This window comes from Ptychodera flava (assembly GCF_041260155.1).
Source record: "Ptychodera flava strain L36383 chromosome 3 unlocalized genomic scaffold, AS_Pfla_20210202 Scaffold_25__1_contigs__length_14229661_pilon, whole genome shotgun sequence".
Lineage (NCBI taxonomy): Eukaryota > Metazoa > Hemichordata > Enteropneusta > Ptychoderidae > Ptychodera > Ptychodera flava.
In genome coordinates this window covers 5169060-5191906 of record NW_027248279.1, presented here as the reverse complement: position 1 = coordinate 5191906, position 22847 = coordinate 5169060, and the positions used below count along the sequence as shown (strand labels likewise).

Sequence of the window (22847 nt, the reverse complement as noted above, 5' to 3'; positions counted from 1 at the left end):
TTGAACGGCATATTGATATATTTGAATCACTGTTACAGGGATTATCAATTTTTGATGCATAATTTCTTAAAACCAGCTTTTTATGTCATTTTCAAATCCTGAAAAAGTCAAGTTGAAAATAGTTACATGTCATTTTCAGTCAAATGATGGCTATGTGACCCATTATGTCATCAACAAGTTACCTTTGGATCTTATAGGGAAAGCAGTGTTTGATATATGACAAGTGTAGTGATAACATCAGTATCAATGAGGGATATGCATAGACTATATACGATAATTTGTACATGTAGTTGGGCACTGCCAAAATTTCACTGTGGATCCCGATTGTTTTGTGTAATAGTGGTCTGCCAGACCTGTGGATTATGGGAAAATATAGTGAAACCCTGATTAAGAATGCCTTCGTCTGACTTTCCGAGTTCAAATGCCCATATCCTGCTTCTCTTTGTAACTTGTCACCATCATAATATCTTGCAATTATCTAAGACATTCTCTGACTGGTTATGAAATTAATCAGCATTTCAAAGCAGTAAGACTACCGGTATGTACATATGTGACAGAGTTAGCTGGGAAATTTTACAGTTTTCACGTTTAAAATTCCCCCTGCATAAAAGAAATCAGAGAATGAGACATTAGAGTGACAACATGGTCAAAATGACAGACTTCTAAAGGACACATCTTTCATGTGTGATGTTCTGTTTGTTTCATGATATTATGGCAACAATGTGTGTTACTTGTATATGTACCCTCTCCTTCAGTGTAGCTTTGTTAATAAACGTTTTGATAATTATCCCATCTTATTACTCATTCATTTGTGAAAAACTTAATATATTATGTACTTGTTACAATGATGTGCATTGCTATCACTGTGATAGCTCTAAGATTCCTTGATATTTTGTCAGGATATATACTGATAGCCTGTGGTGTCTGTTAGCCAAGCAACAAAATGAGCCTCCAACCCTGATTGCTATGTGTTCAAGCCCCTGTACAAACCACAGGGGCACAAGGCATTATCAGTAATAGCAAGTGTGTAAAAATTAATAAATTTATGATTATGAATACTGTTTATAAAATTAAATATTTGTCATTATTGTATAGTTACAAAAGTGCCCTACAGCATTCAAATCCTGAATGATGATCAGTTTTCATGCCAAATCCGCACAGTTGTAGTACAGACTCGTAAATTAATAAATTTACGAGTAGGAATATTCTTGATAAAAAATCTGTCATTATTGTATACTTACAAAAGTACCCTACAACACTCGAATCCTAAATGATGATAAGTATTTATGCCAAATTCACACAGTTTTAGCACAGATCCTCAAATAATAGTTGCAGCATTGGGCAGTAATCTGGTGCATGGTGACAGTACTGCCTCGGCAGATTCTCTAAACACTAAATAATAGGAAGGAGGCTGACTCTGGCCATCCAAGCAGTGCACAGGCCTTCAAATAACTCACAATTTCTTCCTTGCTGCTTCTTGATTTCCAAAATTGCTACTGCACTGGGGCAAGTTGATAGGTCAGGCATCGAACTGGCCTGGTTTTAGACCCTTGGCCATTGGACATGTAAAGCCTGGGCCATTGAGAAATGATGCATCGTTTAGAGTTCACGCCATTTTCAAAGCATTCCCACTCTGCCGGCAACGTAACTGATTTGCATAGATTCAAATTGGCGCGTCTCACTTTCACGACGGCGCGTCTCACTTTCACGACGTTTGTGAGGGTGGATTGATCATTGGTATTTATAAAGTATGCTGACATCATTGACAAAACGGCCTATAACACCTGAATTGTGAAGTATGTGCAGCCAATTCAGGTGTTATAGGCCGTTTTGTCAATGATGTCAGCATACTTTATAAATACCAATGATCAATCCACCCTCACAAATGTTGTGAAAGTGAGACGCACCAATTTCGAATCTATGCAAATCAGTTACGTTGCCGGCAGATCGGGATATTATTGATAATAAGACATCAGAAGTATAATATTGAAATTTGTGATAGTCGCTTTATGTTTAACTCTTGTTGTACAAACTCATGACATAGGACATAGGGAAAATTTACGCTTCCAAAAAATCTCACGAATTACAGAAGTACATAAAGATTTTTACAATGAAGAGAGAATCTTAAAGACATTCTGCAAGGATAGTACGCTGCATTCTCGCAATGTAGTTTTGTCTTATGAACAAAATATAATATACTTAATTATTAGAATAAGAAAAACAAAAATTGTGAACATTTTCAATGGTAGATAGTCAATAAAAAATAAAAGCTTATCAAATTGGAACTTATTTGGGATAATTGAATGCTGAATTAATGACAGTTTAATCTGCAAATGTAAGCTCATCTGCTTTATTTTAAGTTATACACTTGTTTTTATGAGTATTAGGACTATTGGGTACCAACCACTTTTGAGAAAATTTGAAAATATGAAGATCCAATTATCCAAAAATTAGTTCCAATCTTATCGTGTTTCTAAAAACATAATATATATATATATATATATATATATATATATATATATATATATATATATATATATATATATATATATATATATATATATATATATATATATATATACGAAAATGGTTTGCTTGTCAATGCAGGCAAAGTATAGTGCTCAATGCATTTCTGCAGGGCGGTAATACTGAGAATCTAGGAACTTGTAGTTGTTTAATTACAACTACAAGTTCCTAGATTCTCAGTATATATATATATATATATATATATATATATATATATATATATATATATATATATATATATATATATATATATGTACATCAGTGTTTCATCTAGGCTGCGCGATTGCGCGATTCCCCCTCTTTGGAGTGCTTCGCGCCGCCAATTGTACGTAGAAGGGGCGACCCATCGCGCACTGCACTGAGCTAGCTGGCTGGAATGGCATATCAAATATTATGGGTGTCAAGCTTCGATATGACCCGTTATCGGCACCTGTTAATACATTGGCAACAGGCATTGTATAGTGTAGCAAGAACATTTACATGAAAGGGACTAATTTTAGTTCGATTTTGATACTTTTTGTACTTTCCGTACACTGATTTTGCATATGAAAGCCTGTCAGCCCATTGAGTTACGTTCACAAAAGTTCATTGCCCTAGCTATATAAGGTTTTGTGTCTCATTATCTCTGTACGATCGAGAAAAAGAGGCAAACTGAAGTTTTTGAGCATAGATAGTATGAATGTCCATAACACTATGAAAATAATTCTGGTAGCAAAAATTGACACGGAAATCGGACTTTACTGTTACAGAAACGTGTTCAGTTCAGTGAAAGGCATGGCATTAGCACTTTGACGTTGACGGGATTGCATGATGCAATGAGAGTCACAAGCAAACTGTAGTGTCAGTGCGCCCGGTTTCTGAATTCAGTGAACAAACATTGACTTGTGTTTCTGGCAAATAAAACCCTAAAGTTAACTGTTGGTGACAACCAACCTTTCTTTTTGTTATTTTCCCACTGTAAAATGACTGACAAAAAGCAATTGGAGCGAATCTGACATCGGGAAACTCCACATTCAAAACACGGCATACAGACTAATCTTACCTCCTAAGTTGTTCGTTTTAACTCTACTGGGTCTGCGCACAAGACTACAAGACCAGCTAGGTCACTAGAAAAATACAGCTAACTGGTTTGTATAGGGCAATCTCGATCCAAACTCCACAGTGGTTAGGGACAGTAAAAACGTGACAAACAAGTTTATTATTTTTTTTCAGAAGATAGAAAAACATTCCTTTATAACTACTAAAGATTTTTTCTTGCTTTGTGTAAGTACACACAGTTCAGTTAAAAATGAAAAAATCCCTTGAAGGTACATGTGCAGTGGAAATGGCTTGCTGTCATTATTATGTTTGAATGTACTTTTAAGCTACAAGAAAGCAAACATACAGAATATGTACAAACAAACATACAGAATATTGTAGCATACAAAATATGCTACAATTTTTCCAGAAATATTAATGCTTATGAATATTAATGAGCCGCCCGCCACTCTTCTAAGCTCTACATACATTCACAACAGAGATACTCCAATTTGTTGACTTTTGAAAAAATCTTATAGAAGATGGTGTTTGCAGCAAGCAGCTTGGATTGTGTAAGCAAGTGATTTATGGCTTGTAGTATGTGTATCACAAGTGACATCACTGCAACATTAAAACTAATGTGTAAAGTCGTGATTATATGTTTCAGTTAAATCCCCCCCAAAATTTTAAAATCCCCCTCAAAAATTCCTGCAGAGGGGGACCAGTCCCCCCTTGGTGTAGCATCCTAGATGAAACACTGGTATACATATATATATATATATATATATATATATATATATATATATATATATATATATATATATATATATATATATATATATAATATCATAGACAGGCGAGAAAGTTTCTGGACTGTCTCTGATTCCATACAATGATCAATGTACATAAGTATTTCAGAATATACTTTTCGGCAGTGTCTTCTCATCTTAGAAAAGGGAGTGTCCTCAAAAGAGAATTTGCAGAAGGACATCCTAACTTCTGTAGGTAAACTTGATACAAGCACTGTTGACTGATTGAAGATAGAAGGTAGGGATAATCTATGTAAAATACAGAGCCATGTTAGATGTGGTAACGTGAGACTAATATGCTTAGAGTATATCCAGTTCTGCAGGTGAGAAAAGTACAAAATATGCGAAGAAACAGTTATAGCTACGAATTTTTTAGTCTTCATGAATAACAGCAAAAGAGAAAACAATATGTTTTCATTATACTGTCAAAAAGATGTCAATATTACAATGGAAAGAACACATTTTCTTTTAAACTGGCCAGAAAATGTGATACAGAAACTGTAGGCTACAATACATTCAATATATTCATACTTGTTAAAATAGAAGACTCAACAATAATTCATTAAGAAAGCGTTGTATTTTGTCGAAATGCATCGTTTGATTATAAAATATACAACGATTCGAAAAAGTTTCGTCGCCGAGAACATTTCGCGATTGATAATGGCCACTAAATGGTCACTAATGCTATTGAACAGAAAACTGGAGGCGTTCAAAACCGCACGTTGAGAATCTTGTGATAGCGCCCTCATTTAAACGAAAGTAATTCTACACAATTTACGCCTCTCGAGGGCGCTATGACTAATTAACACGCTGCGCTGCACTTGAGTCTAGTTGATGGCCGTTGGCCAGACGTACTATCCTTCGTTTACTTTCCGTAAACGTTGTTATTGGAGTATACCATCGACTTTCGATGAAAATATCTAATGTATATTATGCAGGAGTTATCACAGGATATACAGGTAATAATTTAAAAGTACATTTCACTGACAAATGAACCGTATCGGTCGTTTGTCTCTGGTGTAAATTGAGTCTGAGATCTGATGGTTTGTCAGTTCAGTCCAATACACAATCTCATCAAAATATTCCATTGTTGTGAGTTTGGAAAATTATAAAATCGCCGGTTTGTTTTCAGTGAGACCGGTAAATCCTAACAAAGTACGTAAATCAAATTTTAGTTCGAAAACATTTTATAATTTTGAGAGTTGAATTTTAAACACTGCATTTTCAAGAATCAATTGATTGTTTTCATTCATTCATTATGATTCATCAAAAGTTGCTCAATATTTGTTCACAAAAAATTCTCATCATGGATTCTGGTCACTATAGACAAGTCTAGTAACTCATACAAAATAAAATTTTAGCCCACACTTGATGTCTAAATTTTGTAATTCTACCAAAAATTGAGAAATTCTTATCATGACCAACTTTACTTGGCATTCCAGTGACGTCACCAATTCAAACTGCTCATTGCAATCAATGCATGTTGAAAATGTCAGAAATTTTTCACCCAAATTTTTAAATCTTGGTTTTCAACCACCATGAACGTGTCCATCAAGATGTGGACAAGAAATTTTTAGCCCACACTTGATGTCTAAAATTTCTGGATTTTGAGAAAAATGGAGAAAACCTACTGACCTACTTTACTTGAAGTCAACAAAACAATCGATGACGTCACAGATGCAGACCGTCCATTGCTTTCAATGCATTTTCAAAAAATTCCTGAATTTTTCACCAAAATTTTCACAATTCTGATCCGGATGCACATGAAGTTCTGTGTCGAGTTGAGGACAAGAGATTTTTAGTCCAAACTTGGGGTGTAGGATGTGAAAAATGTGTTAAAAATGGTGATATTTTGATGAGATTGTAATGCATATCTATGTTGATACAGAGTATACTCTGATTTGGTGGACGGACCACGACTCTGTGACAGCAATTGTTGTTGTGATGTCATCATTGACTGCAATGAACTCTGGGAAATACACACCACCTTCAAATAATACACAATCCAATTGTCCATCAGATCTCAGTTTTACAATGCCATTCGACCTATCTGTACAAATATAAATATTGCCGTGTGAATCGACATCCAAGCCTTGTGGATACTGTAACTCATCATTGCGATATGAATTCAGAAAATTCAAATCAGAATCTAAAACATGAATGACATGTTTGTCTCTATCTGACACTAAGAGATGGTTGTTGCTAGTAGCCATTACAGAGTATGGATAACTGAATTGATCACTGACTCTTGCAACAAGTTTTCCATCTTTGATGTTGTATTTGATCAAACTTTTACCTTTGCTGTCAGTGACAAAAATAAATGCTGCCATTACAGTAATGCTCCTAACCTCAATGTCTGCACTTTGGGGAATAATTTGAATAATTTTTTTATTTTGGTCACAAATAATTATTTGGTTATTACCGATGTCAGTGATAAAGAAGTGACCATCAGGGGATATGGCCACATCCCATGGCTTGAATTCTTTGTCAAACTGACCATCAAATCTGATAATTTCTATGACCACCTTATTCTTATTGAGTATTTGTATGCGATGGTTTTCTGTGTCACAGATCACAAGCTGATCTCCATGCCATGCCAGACCACGTGGTTCATTAAACTGTCCTGGCTCTGTACCAGACTCCACACTGCCCAGTACCTGCAATGTCCATTTGTGACCTGTAGAGTAAAGAAGAGGTCAAAGGTCAATGTTTAATCACAGGCGATCCAGGTAAGTTTTCATTTCTTTCATCCAAATAAATATTTGATGTGAACATTTTTTATTTACATGTAAATTTGTCTAACTCTGTGAAAGCTCTATGAGGAAACTATTCCGTTCTATTGTGAAATCAAATTTCTGAATTTTTTATAATTATTTTCTGTCAAAGTGTCATGTCAACAATTTCACTGATGTCAGTTTTGTTCAAAATTGTTTTAATTTCAAATCTCAAAGGGTCTTGGCCTACAGTTCAGATGATTTAAATTGCAAAATTTAAAAAAAATTGAAGTAACTTCCATCACTCTGTTGTATTAACTTTCACTGTTGTGTAACTTACAGCATGGAGGACTGTAACACCTGATTTATTTAAAACAATCGTATTTGTGACCAGATTTATTTTAACATTTAGCCTCACCAAAGATGTGAGCATTTTATTATATTTTTTAAATAACAAAATGAAAACAATGACTGATAATATTCCAACGGTTGTAATAACATTATCCAAGTTTTCCAGCATCTAAGCTTCTTTTGTGTGTATTTTTCAAAAATAATTTTTGCCGGCTTTGTTTATCTTTCTGGCTGCCATACACACTTCTATTAAAAGTCAAAAAAGGTATAAAACATTGATATTTGTCACTTTTACAAACTTCAATACCTTAGATTATGTAATCACATCTTGTGACCTATTGATTACAGATTGTTTTGTACACTTCTGTTGTACCAAAAGGGTCAATATAACAATATTTTGCACAAATTCTATCTATTTTCAGTAACAATGCCCCTCCACTGTCTGTTATAGAAATAGTTCTAATATTTTATTCATTTATTTGCAGTCAGTTTTGCAGTGTACAGAGCCACCATTCCGTATTCTGGATAAATACTAGATTATACACATGTGTCGTACCCATCAAGATGTGCTTGCTCCAGGTATGTGTGAATTTGTTTTATAATTTCGAGTGACCCCCCGTGCGAACAATGATGACTTTGAGTAACCCTCAACTCTAACTCTGAAATTTTAACTGACCTCCCCCCCCCCTTCTTAGGAAAGTTAAATTATATATTTGTAAAATTTACAAAATACAGCGATAGTAGGTAAAAACTTTTCAAATCCTGATGTACCCTGCTAGATTACCATAATTATCTCATGACAGTTGAATTCAAAGTCACAACAAAATACAGATATTTAAGCTCACACTATAACTAGTATCTAACCATATAGTATATTGTTTAATTTGGATGGTTATCATGACAGGGTTTTCACTAGGATATCTGACTGGGCAGAGTTTGAAAGTACAGGGGGAGAAGACACAAGAGGCTGAGGGGGAAAGATACGGAGGGGCTTCCTCTGTCTTGCATGAAAAATTGTTGAGATATTGATGTGTGCAATGGTGCAGTCTGGTGCAATCTGAGAGGTGATTTTAATTTGTTTTCTCACTAAGTAAAACTGTTAGAACAGCCCTAGGGGGAGAGCATGAGACGGGGTACACCCTCCTGTATTGAAAATTTTGAGAAATTGATGTGTGTAATGGTGCAATTTGAGACGTTTTTCAATTTATTTTGCACTCAGTATAATTGTTTGAAAATGACATTGAACACTGATATTTTTATTACATTTTTTGCATGATTAGTGTTTGAGTCACATTATTCACCAACCAAACAATGAGAATAGATTTTGTGAAAAAAATTTCTCAGTTTGCCAGAGATTGAAGACAAATAATAATATAATAACTTTATTGACGTTATCCCCTCAAAGGTGAACATAGTCAAGAGCTAATACTACAAAAATAAGAAAAGGATACTTATCAAAAAATAATAAATATATGTATATATATATATAAATATAAGATATAACTTTATGCAGAATATGAAATGTTGGGTAATCTTAAAAAATATCTGTTTCTTGGATAAATGTTGTGAGGTATATCATGCTATCTGTATTGCTCATTATGTAGCAAAATTTTGCGTGCAAATCCCAGTTGTTGAAGTTTTCATTGTTGACTGCTATCGAGTCTAACAATTTTTGTCGTGATTGTGTATGACATGGACAACACATGATATAATGAAATTCGTCCTCAACTGAGTTGGTATCACACCTATTACAAATTCTGTCCTCAGCTTTTAGTTTTGGTCTCATGTGTCTACCTTTCTCAATCATCAGATTATGGTCACTTATTCTCAGCTTGGTAATGTATTTTCTGTCATTTTTATCCTTGATACATCTTAAATACTTTTCCATTTTAAAATCCGTTTTAAACTTTCTATAAACGCGTAATTTGTTATTCTCTCCTGATGATGTTTTTCTGCATTAACTTCATTTTTCCATTTTAAAATGTAGTCATTACTTATCTTATCTGTTAAGTTTTTCACACTATATGTTTATCATTTTGCCAAAAATTACCAACACTCTCCAATCCTGTAATTTATTGCATTGCAGTTGCCCAGGCCATGTTATTGTTAGTACAAAATACCATCACCTCATGGATCAAAGTATTTTCTTTCTTAGTGTATGTTCTATACCAATATTTAACCATCATTTTCTTGATAAAAGTTAAAAGAGGACGCCTGCCCATCTCACCTCTCACTGCTAAATTTGTTGCTGACTGATTTACTTAGAGAAGTATTTTACACAACTTAACATTCATTTTTCAATTGGTGTCCTATCTGAATATTTCTCAGTTCCCCAAATTTCACATCCGTAAGTTAGTATAGGCCTAATAACATGGTCAAAAATATGAATCCATGCATGAATATTTATGTTAGCTGATGAACTGACAACTTTTCTAATATAAAAGAACGCTTTCAGTGCCTTCTTGTATAGAGTCTCCTTTGCAATTCAAACTTCCCATTACATTTGAAGTCTATGCCTAAGTATTTGTAGCTTTGAACAATTTCTAATTTCATACTATTATAATAAAAGTTATATTTATGACGAAGGACCCTAGCATTCTTGTTGAAAACAATGACTTTGGTTTTGTTAGTGTTGACTTCTAAATTCCAGTCATTACAATATGAATGAAGTTTATCAAAGCAACGTTGTAATCCAGCCTCTGATTCTGAAATTAATACAAGATCATCAGCATATAATGGGAAATTGATCAGGGACTGTCCTAAATTAACTGGTTCACACCTATCATCAAAGTAACCTGATAAATCGTTAACAAACAGATTAAAAAGAATGGGACTAATATTGAAACCTTGCCTAACTCCTCGCATTGATTTGAACTGTCGTGTGATTCCACCATTAAGTTTTATACTGTATTTGACTTCGTCATACATACTTTTAATTATTTGATAAATATGCCATTAATATTGTGTGTTAGTAACTTATAATAGAGCCCTTGACGCCAAATACTATCAAATGCCTTTCTAAAATCAACGAATCCTACAAACAACCTATTTATATTTTTCCTTTTATCCTTCGCATTTTCAATGTTTGATTTACTAAATACTTATGAATAACCGATTTTAAGATGAACATGTTGTCTGTTGTTCGAAATCCAGGCCTAAACCCAGCCTGATATTGACTTAGAATATCATGACTCTCAACATATTTATGTAATCTGTTATTCAAACTGAAGTGACAAGACAAATGAATATGCAGAAATAAAAAATCTGTGACCTTCTTGTGCCATTTCTCCAGCTATCAGCGTCTAATGAAAAGCCTGAATATGATCTGTGTAATTGTCAAAATTGTTATTGAACAGAGGTGAATTAAAGTATATGTTTCTGTGATAATTAAGGATGAATTCACAAGAGTTGTTTTGTCCCAGATCCGGTTAAAATTTTGAGAAATTGATGTGTGCAATGGTGCAGTCTAGTGCAAGCTGAGATGTGTTTTGAATTTGTCTTTCACTAGTAAAACTGTTATACAACACCCCAAGGGGAAGAGCACGAGAGGGGGCTCACAGTCCCCTCTTGCATAGACAATTTTGAAAAAAACGATGTTCGCAATGGTGCAGTTTTAGAGAGGTGTTTCAATTTTTTTCGCGAAAATAATTTAGTAACCCCATTCTTCCTCTCCACATTTTGAACAAGCCGCCCCCTTGAAGTTTTCAATTTTTGAGTGACCCCCTTCACATTCCTCCGATTCCCAGGCCATAACTAAGTCATGAAATGTAAATTATCTTTGAATGTATTTACAAGAACAGATTCAAGAGACTAAATAAAAGAAAGGTGGCTAATAGGAATATGGAACTTCCTTCAAGTGTTGTAGTGATGAATAGATGAATTTTGGACAACAAAGTTTGATAAGTACCGGTATTGTTGACCTTTCTTAGATGTATGAGACATATGATCAGCTCTCTTTAGTCTGCGATGAATATTGACTGTAAAGTTGATGATATGTTGTAAACTACTTTCAAGTAATATTTAAATTTGAAAAAACTGTATCACAGTAATCTAACAAATCTGAAGAAGCTGTATCATTGAATGCAACACATGGCATGAGCTACATATTACCAAAAAAACACATGCTCGGCACTGGTATGCTACATGCTTGTCTCATTTGAAGGGCCAGTACTGCTAACTTTTAATAATTTTTTCACCATTTTTGTGTTGAATGTCAACCGTAATTCCTTGCTCTACTCCCAAGGCAAGTTTATATACACAGTGTGAAGCTTGTCAACTCAGCCCATACGTGTGAAACCCGCATTGTTATTGTTGAAAAGTGACTTTCTGGTCCGGACTAGAATTTAAATGTAAACAACATCAAAAAATTTTACACATATGGTCTGTAAGTTAAGAAGCTAAATAGTGGCCTGGTGTTTCAAAATCCTTTGGGGTGTAGGATCGTTAATAGTGTGGGATTGGATATGGCCAGGAAATTTTTAAAGTTGTTGACCGTTGCCAAAGAGCATGAATTGAATCTGATATTTTAAAATATTTGGTTTCAGCAAGTTATAATGACACCATTATGATAAACAATAATAGAGAGCAACAATTACGATATCAGAGAGGGTGGCAGTTTTAATGACGTTGATATCATTTCAAAAGCTGTACATTGGAATACTGGATTGTAGCCATGTTGGGAGATCATTTACCTGTATGTACAGGGAAAAAGTAAAGGACCACATACACTGCTCCGAGGAACACACGTTTTGACCCTATATCAATTAATTAATTTGATTCGACAAATTAATGCCAAGCTAAACAGACTGAGTCCTTGCTATAAGATTTTCAACCATTGAATTGTTGTAGGGTGTATATTATTGAGGTGAAGTTTTGGAGAAGAATTGAATTGATTGACAGAATCAAATGGTTTAGAGTGATCAAAAATAATATTGGCTGAAATTTTCTTATGACACATACTATCTTAGAATATTGTCAGTAATGCTGTGCAATGAGGATGTTCTTGCGTGCGTCGTATGACTGCAACTTGAAGATTGTATTTCTATAGGTTTCCCAGGTCATATTTTCAGTATGATCAATTCATGAAATCATGGCCGACACAAACAACTGGCTGTCAGCTAAAATTTGACAGCTGTTAAAATTATTAGTATATACTCTGCACAAAATGAAAGTGCTCATACATGACTTGAAGTGCTCTATACATTATTTTTGCCACCTGTAAGTGTAACAGAAATTTTCTACATCTCTGCAAATAATATCTGATAAATAGAATCTTGGTTGCTATTCTAAGGTCTCATTGTCATGTTTAACAAAGGAACAGTGTCATAGCAGAAATATCAATCAAATGATTTCAAAATTACACTTGGCAAATGTTTATCCTTGATAATTGTACTATATGATACACAATCATCAACGACCTGTATTCAGAATCATTATCATTACTCTATCTGTGATGCATCAACAAAGAACACTTGCTTTGATCTTCCTTGCAAAGACAATCACTGAATTTCTGATGCCCTCTCATGATTTAAATTATGACGTTTATTGACCCAGCCTCATGGCAATGGTTGATGATGTCTGTATTGTTGAAGGCACTTAATAGGAATAATCCCTGTTCATTTTCCTATGGGCAGGTCCAACTATAATTGCCACAGAAAACAATGGATTGGGACAAACCATTATGACTGAAGGGTGAAAGCTATCCAGGAAGGACAAGATCCATTCCTGTTTCTATGGTGAGTAACCAAGGTGATATGTATCGGTTCATCTTTCAAATTTTTATACACTTGATTACGCTGGTGACACAAGGATATTCACAAAATACAAGTTTTAATGTCTGAGTGAAATTACATGGAAGGTATGGAAGGTTTTGTTTGAGTCATGCACAGCATCAGGGACGAACAGAAACATCGTGATGTGGACATAACTCACAATTTTTTTCAAAATAAACTTATGATTAAACAGTACATTTGAATTCAAATTTTACACAAAAAGTTGACAAAAGTTCCCTATACATACAGTATGTGGCCATATCAGGTATGCCTCCAGCACTTCATATAAAGAACAAAAATTCAACCTGTGCAGTGACTGTAGTACATCAGAACTATTTCATATCATGGCTTTTAGAATGTTTGTTATCAGGATGTTGCGTCAAATTGATTGGAGTAAAGAAAACACAAATTGACATACTACAGTTCTCATACACTAATGCAATAATCAGAAACACTGAACGGTAGTATTGTATCTGTCATTTCAGATTGTTCCGGAATGGCTGTAGTATTTCCGTGTTCTACAAAATATGGAAGTAGAGCTGAAGACGAAGATGATCGTCTTGAATTTGTAAACTATTGTGCACTTCAACATGCAAAGGTTTAATCGCCAAATGTCTGTGTTTCTGAACTATCGTTTTAAATTTTCAACAGTTTCCACAAGCGAAATAAAAAATCAGGACCGGGATGTAATGAGATATTTTTGGTCAATGGTATGTATTTTGAGGTGACATTTTATCATTAAAAGCAATTTTCCTGATATCCTACATAATTTTACTGTGACGTTTGTTCATTGAGTGAAAGTTCAAACGGTGTTTGCATCCAACGGCAGCGAGTCTTTTTCGGCCCTGGTTACTCCATGGCAACAATCGATTGTTTACACATTAATATTTTTTAATGCTAAGTTTTGAATAGCTGTCTTTGTGGAGATGAAATTAGCTCATCTGGAGGATTGTCTTCCATTTAAAAATGTGCCGATTTTCACAAGGATTTTCTTGTTTACTCTGGCATTGACGATCACGGTAGACACTAGGACGTTTGAATGCGGCAACTTTGTCGGGAATGTCGTATAGCTCGAACTAAGGACTTTCGGAGTGGTGCTAACATCCAAGAACAGATGAGTGTAGAGTATCTGTCAGATACTGTATGAGAGGGAGAAAGCCTGGTAAACAGAGATCGTCATGTACTGCTAGCCCTAGTGCTGCTGAAAATGATGTGTACAACAAATATCTCTGCAAGCAACCATTCTGTAGACAGGAATTTAGTTGAAAGTCGGGAGAGAGAAATCCAAATGAAAGCTGTGAAATCATTGAAAAGCTGAGACTGCTCACCATGGAGAGATTTTCCGAAAATTAAATACATCACATTTAGAGTGCCTTGTATATAAGGAAGTTTGCAATGAACCTGAACAGCTTATCTATGAGGGTTATCACTTGCTTTTTCCCCATGCATTTCACATTTGGTACAAAGTTCACCGACATGTCCCATCTGCAGGCAAAACATCTCAGCAGCAAGTATTTTGCCTATACCAGTACATCTCATGAATTTATTGAGTGATCTCAAAATATCTGTCGCACGGCAGTGTTCAACTTAGTTAAAGAACCATGTTAAGCATGCATTAATTCAGTCTGCCCCATATTAATCTGTGTAGAACACGATTATGCATGCCAACCATCACTGCAACAACCAGAAGAAAGGCCACCAGAAATTTCAACTGCAATTGTAAGGAGATAACCATTCCCACAGAAAGCTGTTCAAATATTGTGTGTCATGCCTGATATGAACTGACCCAAGGCTTTAAAGATCTGACAACAAAGTGTGTGAAAAGAAAGCTGGACCTGACAGATGACGGCAGGATTAGGAGCACCTGTGCGATTTAAAGCCCCAATAGCTGCAAATTATGCATTATTTTCATGATTTATTTTTAAACCAAAGTTGGTTCATGTAAATGAAAGAGGTATCATTGCTGACTGATTTGGACCATGCCAACAATGAACAAGCATGATGCCATTTACTTGAATACAAAACACATGATGGCCAACATTTTGTTGTTGTAATCTTTAATTTCTCTGTCATATTATTAGTTTTTGAAAATTGTGGGAAATCTAAAATGATGTTAAAACGTATGAATTTACATGCCAACCTCGACACTCGTGACAGTGTTATACACTTTTTCAGTCTTTAATGGGTCTTATTCAAAGAAAATTCTTGGAAAACAGGATATTTTGAGATCAGTATATTACACATTCACAGCTATTGGGGCTTTAAAACAAAAGTTAAGGCCCGATGTAAGTATGATATGTATCATTGGCAGTAATTTATAAATTCTATATTAATGTAGTGACAGTGTGTGTAACACTTGTACTAGCTTACATTGTCAATTTATTTGCATTGAAATCTTTTCTGTAACTGTTAGGTCACTGGGTGTGATTTCTTTATCTTTTTATTTCTCTACAACCAGCCATTCCATATGACATATACCCCTCACCCTAAGACAAAGAGCAGTGCTGCATCATCCACAACAAAAAGAAGCAGAGCAGAGTATGTGGAAGCTCACAGGAAGGTGTTGCGTGGAAAAGGTGAGCTATCAAACAAATAAACTCAACTGCAGGCTGTATGGAGGAGAGCAAACAACATTCTGAAGACAGTACAGAGCAGTGATACCACGATCCCTCTTGCTGCTGGACTCATTGTTAAAGCAGACCAGAACAGGCTGAAAAAATGGCAGAGGCATTTTTGAATTTTAGATACATTCAACTAATTGTCCTAAATCCAAGAGGGCAAATCAGTTGAATTAAAGTTTGTTACATCTACGTTATAGATCTTCTAATCCACAAGTACATTATCATCACAAAATAGGATGATCACTGTCATTATTGTGTTTTGTAAATGTTACATGCGCCACTGCTTTGTGTTTATTATATTGATAGACGGTTGGAAAAATTGAAAGTGAAATTTCCTTGCAAGAGTTAGGACAGGGATGAAGCCAAGAGTCTACTTGCAGAAACTAAAGTGTCAGCCAAGAGCCTGCTCCTTCAATTTCACGTGAAAAATCCAGTCACTGGAAAACTTGGTACTGAACATAGATAGATATTAAGCATTTCACCAACTTGGAATATATCTGTGACAGATACCTCCAGGAACTAGAAAGGTAACAAATCAGCGAGTGCATATATGAAGTGAACTTGTCAAAATCGAGTGGTATACCATTGCTGGGTGTGATTTATTGCTATTATATCATAACAGTATATTGAAATTCTGGTGTGGAACCTCATAAACGGATTTTTGCTCAAGCTGACAGCTCACGCGTACGTCAGTCGTGGTATATCGCCAATATACCATGGTTCTTTTTGCGTCTCGACAAGTCGTGGTATATCGCCAATATACCGGTACCACGGTTCTTTTTGCGTCTTCAATCAGATCGCTGTGTTTGCACCATCAGTATACTGGTATGATACATTATGATAATTTTATCATAACAGTATATTGATGGCGCAAATACAGTAATCTGATTGGTCAAAACGCGAAAAAGCTTAGTATATTCCCAATATGCCACGGCTGGCACATGGGTGAGCTCTCGGCAAGGGCAAAAATCCTTTTTTTTAACGTCTGCCAGAATTTCAATATACTGTAATGATATAATAGCAATAAATCACACCCATCGATGGTATACCACTCGATTATGACCAGTTCACTTCGTATATGTCATGAACTGGTCAAATCTCGTGGTATACCGTCACTGGATGTGCTTTATTGCTTAAATACTTATCAAATATAATTATAATATTTTTCACCTCATACAGTTTTACTGTCAGTGCTAAAGAGACAGCAAAATCAAGATTGCCAGTTTTTTTATCTGTGCATTGGATGGAGTGAATAAAGCTCTTTCAAACTTTTACCACTTCTACTGATACACTCACCTCCATATCTCCCATCAACCTTCTTTTTCTTGCCAATGTAGCGTTTGGTACCAATCGGCTTTGGTTCCGTGTTCGATGCTGTTGATCCAATAAAAGAATTATGTTTTTGTATTTCAGATGTAGTTACAGAATTTTAATGTGATTTTGATGGTTTTATCACTTGTGTAGCTTTTTAAAGAAATCGTATGCCAAACATTATGTATTTTAAAACATATTTGCAACAGCTATTCATTTGACAAATTTTATCTCTATGCTGTCTGTGTACTTTGTGCAAATGTGTATTTAATGATGTAATAATGGAACAGTGAAGACATTTAGCATTTTTCATGTTGGCTAATTTCTAATTTTCATAGTTAATAGCTCGTACCAATTACTGGAATTAGTTGGAAGGACTTTATCAAAGTTAAGGACACTTACCATGTATTTCGATAAGACAATGTTATTGTTGTAGTGGGTGAAAACATTTTGCATTTTTATGTCAACTAATTGTTATTTGCAAATTTAAAGCAAGTTCATAATTGGCATATAAAACCTGAATGACTTGACCAACGTAAATAAGCTTGCTACATAAAGTGTTAATTAGTCCCTATGGACACCGTCCGGGGGTACTTATAGGTTTGGTCATGTCCGTGCATCCGTCTGTCTGTGCGTGTGCCCGTCCGTTCATGCAGATATCTCAGAGATGCCTGGAGTGATTTCATTCAAACTTGGTACAAGGATTACTTCATATGTCATATGCACGTTGATTCGTTTTTTGATACGATCCAATATGGCCGCCGTGTGGCCATTTTGTTACGATTTTTTCATGTATAGAGTCATAACTCAGGCACATCATCCATCTCAACTGATTTTATTCAAAGTTGGTACAAGGACATTGACCTATATCATACATATGCACGTCAATTTGTTTCACGATATGATCCAATATGGCCGCATGGCGGCCATTTTGTTACAATTTTTTCATGTCCCCAGCCATAACTCAGACATTTATCATCGGATTTTATTTAAAGTTGGTACAAGGACATTGACCTATGTCATAAATATGAATGTTAATTGGTTTCACAATCCGATGCAATATGGCTGCCTTGTGGCCATTTTGTTATGATTTTGTCATGTCCTGAGCCATAATTTGGATATGTATCAACTGATTTGTTTCAAAGTTGGTACAAGGACATTGACCTATCATGTCATAAATATGCATGTCTATTGGTTTCACAGTCCAATGCAATATAATGGCTGCCTGGTGGCCATTTTGTTATGATTTTTCATGTACAGAGCTATAACTCAGACATATTTCCACCAGTATCATTCAAAGTTGGCACAAGGACATTGACCAATGTCATACATACCGGTATGCACATCAATTTGTTTAACGGCATGTATATCATGTCAATTATTGAATTTTCGTAATTAGTCTGATATGTCAAGAAATACTGCATCAAATTTCATGAAACTTGGTACAGATGTTAAGCTCACATTGCTTTAACAGTGAAAAAGACATTTATCAGTGTCAAGTTAATTAATTTGTAATTGCATATGTAATGAACTTTCCTTATTAGAGTGATATATCCGTAAATACTGAGTTAAATTTGATGAAACTTGGTACAGATTTTGATCTCATAGTGTTGTAAATACAAATCAATGACACTTAGTGGTATCAATTTATATATAAATTAATTGCTAGTTTGCATTTACATAATGGATTTTTGTTTTTAGGGTGAATGTCCAAAGTACTGCATCAAACTTTATGAAATATGGTACCGGTGATAATCTGTCAGTGTTAGGATAGGATGCAAAAATGTTTGACAGCATCCTGTCGATTAAGTACAAATTGATTCATTTTAATGACCTTTTGTAATTAGTATGGCGGCTAACATTGGTTTTATGTTTTCACCACCATGGAACTCATTTTTGGCCATTAAGCCCCATCTGTATTGCAGTATTTTTAATCACAGACCTAATTAATGAAGAGGACTCTTTCCTCTCAGAGGACTTGTAATTAAAGTACCCATTAACAAGTGGGGACTGTGTCATTGTCAATGACTTGTTCTTGTTGTACTGTGCAGAAATCATTGTCATAACATCAACGCAGAATTTTCCTGCACTGAACAGATAGAAACACATTTATTGTTGATCTTTGGTACTCATACTGGTATGTACCAATTCTGATCAAATGTGAGCGAGCACCGTATCATTGCGGTATTTTTATTTTACACTTTCCTGAGTTCATGTTGTCAAATTGAGGTTTGAAGCTGGCTCAGAGTTGTAGGAGAAAAGCAGCTGTTAAAACTGATAATTTCAAACATGCTAATATTGTTACATTGCCAACGAGAAACTCTGTGTGTATTCGTTCAGAATGTGACTCCTCACTGCTGTTTGGAAGCGTACAACTGCTTTCACAAGATATGAAGCTAAGAAATTTTGATTTTCTTAACTTTTATTTTTCCTAAATTACCACAGGACATCACAGTACATTCAATAAATGTTGCATACCTTGTACTAGTGTAAGAGCATCTGTTAAGATGAGAAAAGGCAAGTTTTGTAGTATTTTGACTGATAAACTCTGAGTATAAAGGACTTGCTAAACGAAATACTGTCTCAGTTTTTGGAAATTGTAGCTGTAACAGTCTGCTTGTGACTGGGTTGGGTTTATGTGATGCAATTCATAACATAAGTAGCATGACAAGGTTACGTGATGATACCTTTAATCCTTTGATCCAGGTATCAGCACTTCTTAAGGGCATCAAAATGCGTGTACGTAGCGTCCAACCAATTTATTGAAAATTGAAAATTGAAATCACCTTCAAAATGCAATTTTCATTTGAATGAAATAATAACCAATTTTTAATATTCGTTTTTGCAGAAAAATTTTTATTTTACCGACTTTTTACTACGGTTTTTGCGGTCAATCATTTCTCAAAAATATGAAAATGCATTTTAGCACAAAAAGCATTATTTAAATGATTGAAATAGAATTTTATTTTCATATTCATCTTAATTGAAAATACCAATTGACAGACTAATTTTAGTAAAGCTTCTATTATTTGGTTATTAATGAAACATAACTCTGTTTCGCCTTGTTCATATTTTGTATCCGAAATGCAATTATCAGTGAAAACAAAATGAAATTTAATCTATTAATCCTATTTTATTTCTTAAATTTCAAAATCACGTGTTCTGGATTATTTTAAGGAAAGTTGCTTGTTTTCATATTATAATTTGTATCCTAAAATGATGTTTTCATTTTCAACAAAACAAAAAAAATCATTACCAGTATCAAAATATTACCTAATCTTAAAATAAAAAATAGTACTATTTTCAAGATTCGTAAAATTTATTACGGGACATTGTACGTATTTGATGAAGAACAAAATGAAGAGAAAGGAAACTCTTTGAAATAAAATCATGTCTTACCGATTTAAGAGGAATTTGCAATTTTACTTTGGTGAGTGCGAAAATTAGAAATTGAAAATTGAAAATTGTAAGTTTCAACCTTTTTCATTTTTTTGAAAATGGTCGAAAGACGACTCATTTGAATTGCTGTTCCCGGCCCTCTACCGGCCAGTGGGTGAGCAGCATCAATGTGTACGAGACTTCTGGTTTCCGCAACGCATACTTGTTCCCGCGCTTACTGAAAGTGCTGCGGAAGACTGGCCACCGAAGACGATATAAAGGAAATTGAGGGCAACTCCACACATTAGCCCTACGAGTATGGCGAGAGTGTCCGGCTTTGGCTACGCCGCCTCCCACGCGTAGCCAAAGCCGGACACTCTCGCCTAGCTCTGCATGGCAGGGCTGTGTGTTAACGGCGTTATACGGCCTCCCACCACAGCCGTATAACGCCGGTAACACACAGCCTGCAATGCATAGCTAACTCTCGCCATGCTCGTAGGACTACTCCACACATAGGCTCTACAAAAATTCTTTAGTATTACGATGTGGTGAATAAAAGGATTATTGCATTTATTTTGTGTGGAATACATGGCGAGACACTGGTGAATCGATAGTGCTTTGACCCTAGTCATGTGATCTGGGTCCCAATAAACCGGCTTGTTGATTGAGTGATTTGTCTTAACTGTGTTTCGGAACCAAAAATGGGGTTCCTCCATCAGTCGCTCTCTTGTTTTGTATCCCTCGGCTTGGTTGTGTGATGGAGTCATCTTCGTCCTCGAGGAGGAGAAGCCAGATTCGTTATTGAGAGAGTTCAGAGAGTTAGCCACTCTATTGACTGACCATAGTGAGCGATCCGGTTGTGGTGTCATATTATAATTAACATGACCCAGCATCGACCGGAGTTTCTAGACGCTTATAAGGATTTTTGTTTTAGGGCATATTTTGAGCGTTGCTAGTGCTCGTTATGTTAACAGTAAATGTTGTACTAATCATTGGTCATTGTTCAGCGTGTGGCGTCGCTTTTTTAATTTCATGTATTTCACAAAATCTGCGCACTGATCTCTCGCTTATCCTGACAGATTATGATCAGGAAACAAGTCTTTTAAAGTACATGCTATCTCGCGGTGTGTTTTACCTCCAAAAACAACCATTTGCCGCATAAACTCTTCAGAGACTAAGGAAGATAACTCCACTTTAAATTTACCGCAGTTCTTGCGTTGACGGAAGCCAGAAATCTCGCACGCATCGCTGCTCGCCCACTGGCCGGTAGAGGGCCAGGAACAGCAAAGAAATTGAAATAACATGTAAGTCGTTTTTCGACCATTTTCAAAAAAATGAAAATGGTTGAAACTTACCATTTTCAATTTTCAATTTTCGCAAGTAACAAAATGAACAGCGAATTCATTTTAAATTAGTTGTACATGATTTAGTATTAACGAGTTTCGATTCTCATCATTTTTGTTCTCCTTCAAATGTCAAAATTATCCTATATTTTATATTTTACAAAAATCGGAAGAAATACCATTTTTGTTATGTTAAGATAGAATAAAGTTGAAAACTCGAAAGTATTTGTATGCTTTGTTGAGAATGGCAACATCATTTTTCAAAATGAATTAAAATCAAATATGAAACAAGGAACGTTCAATAAAAGTAAACCCGAACTTGTGTCTTCAAATCTTATGAATGAAACAGAATTAATTGATTAAAGCTTAATTTGTGTTTACTGAAAATTGCTTTTCGATTCAAAATATAAAGAAGGCGAAACAGAATTATGTTTCATAATAATGAAATAGCAGAAGCTTTATTTAAAACGGGCCGTAAATCGTTTTTTTTTTTCAACGAAGATAAAAATGAAAAATAATTTTCGATTTGAAACATTTCAAATGTTGCTTTCTATGCCAAAAGGCTGTTTAATATTTTTGGGAATTGATTGGCCGCGAAAACCGTAGTTAAAAATCGGTAAAATAAAAATTTTGTCTGCAAAAACGAATATTAAAAATTTGTTATTATTTCATTCAAATAAAAATTGCATTTTGAAGGTGATTTCAATTTTCAATTTTCAATAAATTGGTTGGACGCTACGTACACGCATTCATCAAACACATCATTATCTTGACCTTGCTATCGTGTGTTATGAATTAAACTGTCAAGCAAACACTGTAATTTTCAAGAACATGCCAATAAAATATTTGCAGGTTGATGAGTCGTAGACATTAGTTTCTTGAAAGAATGATGATAAATTTACCTGAATCTCCAGTGACAAACTTTCTAAGTCTGCTGAACACACCACTAGAATTAACTTCTTCTGCAATTAAATGCATACATGTAATAAGCTAATGAATTAATCAC

General features: G+C 34.9%; 1 protein-coding gene across 1 annotated transcript; it reads right to left on the bottom strand.

The window, feature by feature from the left end:
* Positions 1 to 5708: 5708 nt before the first annotated feature.
* Positions 5709 to 22819, bottom strand: LOC139125210 (tripartite motif-containing protein 2-like). Its single transcript, XM_070691311.1, has 3 exons — positions 22744 to 22819; positions 17106 to 17183; positions 5709 to 7029 (listed from the first exon to the last, which is right to left on the bottom strand). The coding sequence occupies exons 1-3, from the start codon at positions 22817 to 22819 to the stop codon at positions 6227 to 6229; spliced, it is 957 nt and encodes a 318-aa protein (XP_070547412.1). The 3' UTR covers positions 5709 to 6226.
* Positions 22820 to 22847: the final 28 nt, after the last annotated feature.